Below are 9,219 nucleotides of genomic sequence, written 5' to 3'. Positions count from 1 at the left end.
CAATGAAGAGAGTGATTATGTCTTTTATTTGTTGGTTTGCTTTTATATTTTAGGAATGTTATTTTTTAATTCTAAATTACTGTGATAGCTACACTTATGGTGCAGGATAATAATGTTTAAATAAATACCTGGAAATATTAAGTCTTCAATATCTTTTCTCATGCTAAAATATACAGCAGTTGGGACACATCCATGGATATTTTAATCTGTTCCTTGGAGCTCAAATCCTGTTCACCAGATTTTACAGACCTCTATTTTTTTTTTAATGAAAAAAGCCACAGAGATTTAACATGCTCATTCCCCTCATTGTTCTTTTCCCATCATCCTCTACTTGGCCTCAGATTTTTTCCAAATTAAAATTTTCAGATTCAAAATCTTATGGCGAAAATTCTATGAAAGCCCTACCTCCATCAAAAGCCATTCTCTCTCCCGCTCTCTCTTTTTTTCAAATTCTCATTTTCTCAGTCCTAGCAAAGTTCAGCTTTGTCTTAAAATTGAAAGAGAAATGGATCTGCTCACCTTTCGATCTGGATCATTCTCACGCTTTAGGTTGATATCTTGACTGCTCATAAATAATATCGCAGCGTTATCAGCTGAATTGTGATTATTTATTATTTCTCTTTGTTCATTTGCTTCAAGGAAAGTAAACGTATTCTTCCCGGATTCTTTGGCTGCGCAGAGTTGGTAGGTATAAGGTAAAGTACCATCGCTGTAGTGCGATGGGAAGCTGGGGCCAGTTTGGGAACAAAGGTCAGAGCTTAAGCATTTCAGAACCGTTGACTTCTTTGCTCTTAAACACTTTTTTACTAACATCAAGAAAACAGTCATAAGAAACAAAAACGTGATCAAAGCCAACGCCGTCACTAAATACAAATGTAAATTCGACTCGTAATCCGAATCAGCGGATTGGTTACTTAATTCTGGAAGAACTTCCTGAAAGTTTTCCGAAAATACCATGTTCAGCGTAACTGTGGTGGAAAGAGGAGGCTGTCCGTTATCCTTTACCAAAATGACCACTCTCTGCTTCAGAGAATCCTTCTCCAGAAAAGCACGAGATGTCCTTATTTCTCCGGTATGAAGTCCGACTTTAAAGAGCGCTGGTTCTGTGCTTTGTCGCAGGTAATAGGAAAGCCAAGCATTGTGTCCAGAATCCACATCAACTGCCACCACTTTAGTCACCAGATAACCAACCTCGGCTGAAGGAGGAATCATCTCAAAGAGCGCGGAACCATCAGAACGGAGTGAAGGATACAGAATTTTAGGAACATTATCATTCTGATCTAGAACGAATACCTTCACAGTGACGTTACTACTGAGAGGGGGCGTTCCGCTGTCTTCAGCTTTCACCTGGAACTGAAATTCCCTAAATTGTTCATAGTCGAATGAGCGCTGAGCGTAGATAATTCCAGTCTTTGAGTTGATAGAGATGAAGGCAGACACGGGCACTCCTTCAACGTTTGTGGTTACTACTGTGTAAGTAATTAGAGAATTATGCTCCAAATCTGGATCCGAAGCTTTAATACTAAAAATGGAGACTCCTGGTGAATTATTCTCAAGAACGTAAGAAATGTAGGGTATTTGCTCAAAAGTGGGCATATTGTCATTTATGGCCGTTATCTGTAGTTGCAAAGTTTTCATAGTGGAGAGAGAAGGAGACCCTTTGTCAGTGGCTATAATGGTAATATTGTATTCTGAGACAGATTCTCTATCCAGAATATTTTCAGTGACAAGTTTGTAGTAGTTACTAGAAGATGATATTAATTTAAGAGGAGCATGGTCTTTGATATGACAGATGGCTTCACCATTTGCTCCAGAATCCCTGTCATGAACGTTGATTAATGCTATTACTGTACCAGGAGGAGAATCTTCAGGTACTAATGTGGAGATGGACGTTAGTGTTATCTCTGGCGCATTGTCATTCTCATCAATAATCTCTATCAATACCTTACAGTGGGCAACTAGGCCACCTCCATCCCTTGCTTCCACCCCGATTTTTAAATTCCCGGTCTCTTCAAAATCAAGAGACCCTTTAATTGTGATTTCACCATTTACAGGATCCAGGGTGAAAATGTCATGAGAACTGTCTGGTATGTTCCTTAGAAGGTAGGTTATTTGAGCGTTTGTGCCTTCATCTTCATCACTTGCTTTCAGTTGAAGCACAAGAAAGTTGTTTGGTGTATTTTCTTTAAGTCTCACTTTATAGCTCTCTTGACTGAAAATGGGAGAATTATCATTAGCATCAATAACATTTACCACAATCAATGAAGTGCCGGTTCTAACTGGATCTCCCCCATCCCTTGCTGTTAAAACTAAATGATGAGTACTTTGCTTTTCCCGATCCAAAGGTTTTTGTAACACTAGCTCTAGGTATTTCATATTATCAGTGTTTTCCTTCTCATCCATGATAAAGTGTTCATTGATTTCAAGTTGATAGCTCTGTATCGCATTGGTTCCGATATCTGGATCTCGCGCGTTTTCTACGGGAAAACGCGTACCTGGCATAATTAATTCACCGATTTCTAGGACGTTACTTCTGAAGAAACTTGGAGAATTGTCGTTAATATCCAGGATACTCACTTGGATATGAAAAACATTTAGAGGATTTTCAACAACCGTTTCGAAGTTAAGGGAGCAAATCTCGATATCTGGGCAAATTTTCTCCCTGTCTATTCTCTCATTAATATATAAGTTTCCATTCCAGTTTACACGGAAATACTGCTTTTTAGTACCAGAGACAACCCGCAGTTTCCGATCGGTTAAGTTGTTTACATTCAAACCCAGATCCATGGCGATATTTGCCACAAGGGAACCTTTTTCCATTTCTTCCGGGACTGAATAATGATGAATATGTCCACAAACCGACCGACAGAGCCAACAAATTAGGAAGGAAAATGGTACTTGCCGTCTGACTCTCCAGTCCGTCTCGCAGGGTCGGATCCTCCTCACAGCCATTGTCAGCGGTGCTGGATTTCCACTATGTTAGATTTTGACTGTCTTTGCCGTTTGCAGGGCACATCAGATGAAAAGCCGTTGTAGTGAAAGAGATTTAAATGCAGATTGTTATGCTATGAAGAATTTACACAGGATGATTCCTTCTGTTTAGGTGGAGTGATTTCCTTCAGCGTTTCCTTTCCGAACCATACTGTACGAGAGTGCGGAATGAGAAGGGAGGCTCTGATGGATCTTTAGCTTCTTCTCTGACTCCGCATTGGCCAACAGCGGCACTCTGAGTCTGAACTTGAGAACTGCAATAAGACCAACGATCTCTTTTGTTGATTAGTACTAAAAATTTGACTGAAAGATTCCTTCCAGAGCAGTAAATTAGATGTTCAAAGATATTATATTATTATGAAACTGATGAGAGCAAGTCTCTTGCATTGCAAGTATCCAGCCATTCAACTAAAATCCAGCTAACATTACATACCAATTATGTCTTTGTATTTGTTTGCCATGTTTTTTGTTTATATTTTGTGCCTTAAAATGATCTGAAATCGAGGCAAAAATGATTGGCTATGAAAAAAATCTAAGGTAAGCGAGAATTTAAACATTTTCAGCTTTAAAGGAGTACTATTAGCATCTCATCATGGAGTAGAGCTATCACTAATCTACTGAATGTTTTACTGTCTTGCTACTACCTGCAAGTAAGTTTATGTCGTAGATACAGGGAAGTGCAATCTATGGGGTAATTTGATTAGTTTCTTCATACACTGTAACCCTTTTATTGTTGATCCTATAAAAGATATCACAATCCATAGAGATAAAGGGACAGTTTCCATAATTACTTGCTAAGTCTTGAAGAAAGAAAAGCAGAGATCCATCAAGTTCAAACTACTTCTCGTTACTTTAAAGAAGTTTCTGCCTGTTAAATTAGGACAAAAATACATTGTGCACCTCTGTAGCCAGAAATGTACACAGTGGGGAAAAAACCCCCCAAACAGTTCCTCCTAATGTAAGCTTTCTTTGTAGTATAATTATATTTTTTTCCTTCATTTTTTAAGTTATAGAGTTTAATAGTTGTTGCCATCTCTCACACCAAAATATTTCTTAATTCCACAACTCTTTAAATGTAGAGTTCATGCCTTTGAAACTGGTGAAATCTCATTTCCATTTTTCTGAATTCCATCCTGGAAAAGTAACCTGGCAATGGCCCTGTCCTGCAGGAGAATGGCATCTTTCACAGTTTTATTTGCACAATTTAATTCATACCAACCTGTCTCTAGGTTTTGTGGCCACTGGCTTTACTCTTAATCATAGCAACTAATACTCTCGGGTATTTTTCCTGGTCAGAACCAGCAAGTATACTTCCTCCAAAGTGCATATTACCTGCCTTCTCGTCTGACCCATGGTCTCCATATTAAACCTGATCTGACATTTCTGCTATTTTTTCAGGGTGTCTGTTTTTCTCTATGAAATTTGTGATCCCTGCATATTTACAAGGTGACGCAATGTGTTATTGTCAAAATGAAAAGTATTGCTGTTTATTCCATTCTCCCGAATATCTACCTTATAAATGGGCTCTGACCGACGGCCTGCAAATGCGCAGTAGAGAGCAACTCTACCGCGCATGCGCAGGCAAGAGAGCACGTCGATCAGAGCACAGCGGCGCCGGGAGGAAATGGAGCCGCGCGAGTGCCGCGGCGAGGCGCGCACGCGTGCGAGAGAGAGAGAGAGACCCATGGCTCTGAAGGACGGAGAGAGAGCACGTCGGTCAGAGCGGAGCGGCGGCGGGAGGAAATGGAGCCATGTGAGGGCTTTGGCAAGGCACGCGCGCGCACGAGAGAGAGACCCCGCGGCTCTGACAGACGTGCATGCAAGATGAGTGCAAAGGGACAGAGGGTGGAGGGAAAAGAGGATAGTAAAAGAAAGGGGAGGGCCAGAAAAGGGGAAGTGGGAGAATAAGGAAGAAAAGGGTGCTGAGTAAGTGAGGGAAAGGGGAGTGTAATGAAGAATGAGGAGAGAGGGAGGCTGCAGGGGCAGACCAGCGGGGAATAGAATGGGAAGGGGCTACAGGGGAGGACCTGTGGAAGAAAGGAGGAACATTGGGAGGATGACAGATGAGGAGGAGCGGTGGGAGGGGGTTGGGGAGATGGGGGAGCTGGAGGAGGGAGCATTGAGTGCAAGGGGGGTGCAAAGGGAGAGAGGGTGGAGGGGGAAGAGGATAGTAAGAGGAAAGGGGAGGGCCAGAGGAGGAGGAGGAGTGGGAGAATAAGGAAGAGTGAGGAGCAGTGAGGGAAAAGGGAGTGTAATGGAAGAATGAGGGGAGAGGGGGGCTGCAGGGGGCAGACCAGCGGGTGATAGAATGGGAAGGGGCTGCAGGAGAGGACCTGTGGAAGAAAGGAGGAACTTTGGGAGAATGAGAGATGAGGAGCTGTGGGAAAGTGAGAGGGGGAGGGGTTGGGGAGATGGGACAGCAGAAGAGGAGAGGGGAGCTGGAGGAGGGAGCATTGAGTGCAAGGGGAGGGCAAAGGGAGAGAAGTTGGAGGGGGAAAGAGTACACATCCGGACACCTCCACACACAACACTTAGCTGGCATTTGGAACAAATGCCCGTTTAACGGGCTTAACGGCTTGTTAGTAAATATTAAATAGCAGTTTTCCAAGTATGATCCAGACAGCACTGCCTGAATCTCACGTGCTACTTTATTCCAACCGGAGTTTATGCTTATACCAAAAACAAGGTAAACTCAAGTGCAAATATATATCTCAAAAGTAAGAACACAGCCCTCACTACTTCGGTAGGGACACAGGAAATCTTTTATTCTATGTTTCAAGTAATTCTTTTTTGTTAAGCTTCAATTGACCTACTACAATGAAAATCATAAAATTGAGATAGTTGTACATTCCAGACTGTTGTTTTATTTAACTTTGCTTCAAGGTGTAATAATGCAATGTGGAAATTTCGGACTTAGTGGCTCTCTCCAATTCATAAAATTGAGGGGCACCTTAGCATATTACTTTCAATGAAGATTTCTGTCTCTATCACATTTTCTCTAGTATAGATCACGTGACAGAACTGAATTGTAATGATTTAACATTATTTCCTTATAAACAGACTGTACTCATATATCTTAGAACACCCCTCTCACACTCGCATACACAAATCCTTAAAAGAGTTCCAAAAAAATAGCTCACCTGAAAGAGGTATTGGTCCTCATCACTGATATTTAATGCTTCTGTAATTAAGCATGATGCTTGTTTCTCAGACACTTGGTTGACATCAAGCGTATTTGAAGGACTTGAATTGGGATATTTAAACTGGCTCTTTCCAGAGTTTGTGGTTAAACAAAGTTCCTGAGAGTAAGTCTGAAGAAATGCTCTGACACCATCTACACCTGCATACTGAGAAGTAGGAACTGCACTGAAATCAACAGTGGAAGAGTCAAAGAGTTGAGACTCTTTCCATTTTCGGAGCTTGATGGCTAGAAGTACTATGATGAAAATAAAGAAGAAACAAGTAATAGTGGCAACAGCGATTACCAAATACAGTGAGAGGTTGGATTCCGTGTCTGTGGGCGACGAAAGGCTGCTCAGATCGGAAAGAATGTCCTGGATGCTGTCTGTCACCATTACAGTCACAGTAACCGTGGCAGAGAGGGGAGGTTGACCATTGTCTCTCACTGAAACCACCAGAGTTTGCTTGACGGAGTGTTTCTCTATAAATAAACGGGCTGTTCTGATTTCTCCAGTATGAAGTCCAACCGTGAAAAGTCCCGGCTCTGAAGATGTGACGAGAATGTAAGAGAGCCAGGCATTTTGTCCAGAATCCGCATCAACTGCTACCACCTTAGTTACAAGGTATCCTGGATCACAGGAAGGAGGCACCAACTCCACACCAGTTGAACCATCGGTTGGAAATGAAGGGTATAAGATTTCAGGAGAATTGTCATTTTGATCTAAGATAAAGATATTAACGGTGATATTACTTTTGAGGGATGGAGAACCCCTATCTTCAGCCTTTATCTGAATTTGAAAATCTCTGAACCGTTCATAATCAAATGACCGTACTGCATACATTACTCCAGTCTCCGAATTAATGGATACATAAGAGGATAGAGGGACCTCACGGAGTTGACCCTCAATTATAGAATAAGTAATTCTAGAATTCTCGCCCGAATCCAAATCTGTTGCCTTGGTAGTATAAATGGAAGTTCCCGGAGAGACGTTTTCTGCTACATAAACTGTGTAAATGGACTGAGCAAAGATAGGTGGATTATCATTTTTATCAGAAATCATAAGAAGCATGCTTATGGTTGTAGACAGAGGGGGATTACCTTGGTCAGTGGCTGTTACAATTATGTTATATTCAGAGACTTCTTCTCTGTCCAAGTTTCGCTTAGTCACTAAACTGTAGTAATTACCAGAAGATTTCTTTAGTTGAAATGGTAAATTGCCAGAAATGGAACAGGTTACAAGGCCATTTTCTCCTGAATCTCGGTCGTGGACATTTAAAAGCGCAACTGTTGTTCCAGGAGGACTATCCTCTGCTATTGGACTAAAGAAGGATGTGACGGTGACTTCTGGGACGTTATCATTTAAATTGATAACCTGGATCAAAACTTTGCACTTGGCTGAAAGACCTCCCCCATCATTGGCCTGAACTTCCATTTCATATACTTCAGACTCCTCAAAGTCCAAATTTTCTAAAATTGATATTGTTCCTTTTTTAGAGTTTAGCTGAAATATTTGAGAAGCTCTATCTGTGATTTTTCTAAATATATAGGTGACTTCTGCATGTAAACCCTCGTCCTCGTCAGTAGCCTTCAATGTAAGCACCACAGTGTCTACAGGAACATTTTCTAAAAAATTCACTTTATATACAGATTGATTAAAAACGGGCGCATTGTCATTTGCATCCAGAACAATGACGTGAATTTGTGTAGTTCCAGATCTAATTGGATCCCCTCCATCAGTGGCTGTTAGGGTGAGATAGTGGATAGCCTGTTCTTCTCGGTCCAGAGATTTCTTAAGAACTAGTTCTGCATATTTCACGCCATCATTTCCTGTTTGTACCTCCAGGGTAAAGTACTTGCTGTTGCTGAGTTGATAGCTCTGGAGAGAATTATTCCCTATATCTGGATCCTGCGCATCCTGAAGAAGATAACGCGCTCCTAGTGCTGTCGATTCACTGATTTTTAATACTATTTCCTCATTAGGGAATATGGGTGAATTATCATTTATATCTTGAATAATAACTTCAACTGCATAAATTTCCACTGTATCCTCTACAATAATATCCACAGTTAATATGCACTGACTCGCTTGCCTACAAATTTCTTCTCGGTCGATCTTCTCGTTAATTATAACGTTTCCAGATTTAAAATCGAGAGCAAAATACTGAGTCCTACCTCCGGAAATAAGGCGGGCTGCGTGATCCCTTATCCCCTTTACATCCAGCCTCAGATCCTTTGCAATATTTCCCACGAAAGCGCCTTTCTGCATCTCCTCAGGAATAGAATAACGAACCTGTCCCAAAACGATTTTGCAAACAGCAAGCACTAGAAAACAGAGTGTCTCTACAACCTTGAAATCCCGGTGTCTTCCTTTAGTTGCCATTTCCTATTTAGCCGTCACGCAGTTTCCGACAATCGATTCAAATTTTCTGTTCCTTCGATTTATAATATTGATATTTCAGTATTTGATTCCGATGAGAACGAAATTCAGTTCAGCCGTAGACAGGCAGGATTAAGATTCCGTTGTGTGTCCAGACCCTGTGTCTGAACCTTCTCTTTAATTTTTTTAAATGCATCTAGTGAATGAGATCTATGGGATTTCCTGAATCTCTCTTTGTATTTTCTACCATGATTGGTGAACAGCGGCGCTCAGAGGCCCAATGAATAACTACAGCAGCAGAAATAAAAATTATTGGCCTCAAGGCTGATTTACAATTTTGAAGATTGCCTGGTTTTTTTTTTTTTAGTTATTGTAATTTCAAGAATTTGTTATAAAGAGTGAGACACTTACACAATACAATTACAAATAGAATGGCAATGTAGCAGTTATAAGATCAGACTTTCCAAGTTGTAGGACCCTCTATATATAACTTATCCTCTTACATGTGTACTGAAACCTGGATTGTAATTTGATTTAGGAAGATATGTTTATTTCAATTAATGTGTACAAAGAAGTATATATTAATATTGAAATAGAGATAAATCTAGAATATATAAAGATCATTAGAATACTCGTTTCAAATGATAAGAGTTTTTAGGAATTACTGTTT

General features: G+C 40.7%; 2 protein-coding genes across 2 annotated transcripts; both read right to left on the bottom strand.

The window, feature by feature from the left end:
- Positions 1-477: 477 nt before the first annotated feature.
- On the bottom strand, positions 478-3,141 carry LOC115079680 (protocadherin gamma-B1-like). Its single transcript, XM_029583433.1, has one exon. The coding sequence runs from the start codon at positions 2,950-2,952 to the stop codon at positions 478-480; it is 2,475 nt and encodes an 824-aa protein (XP_029439293.1). The 5' UTR covers positions 2,953-3,141.
- A 2,900-nt stretch (positions 3,142-6,041) lies between these two features.
- On the bottom strand, positions 6,042-8,681 carry LOC115079679 (protocadherin gamma-A4-like). The gene has a single exon (XM_029583431.1). The coding sequence runs from the start codon at positions 8,550-8,552 to the stop codon at positions 6,042-6,044; it is 2,511 nt and encodes an 836-aa protein (XP_029439291.1). The 5' UTR covers positions 8,553-8,681.
- Between the last annotated feature and the right edge of the window lie 538 nt (positions 8,682-9,219).

Source organism: Rhinatrema bivittatum, chromosome 18 (genome assembly GCF_901001135.1).
Source record: "Rhinatrema bivittatum chromosome 18, aRhiBiv1.1, whole genome shotgun sequence".
Lineage (NCBI taxonomy): Eukaryota > Metazoa > Chordata > Amphibia > Gymnophiona > Rhinatrematidae > Rhinatrema > Rhinatrema bivittatum.
The sequence above is the reverse complement of the archived record's forward strand: the minus strand, read 5'-3'. Positions and strand labels throughout refer to the sequence as shown.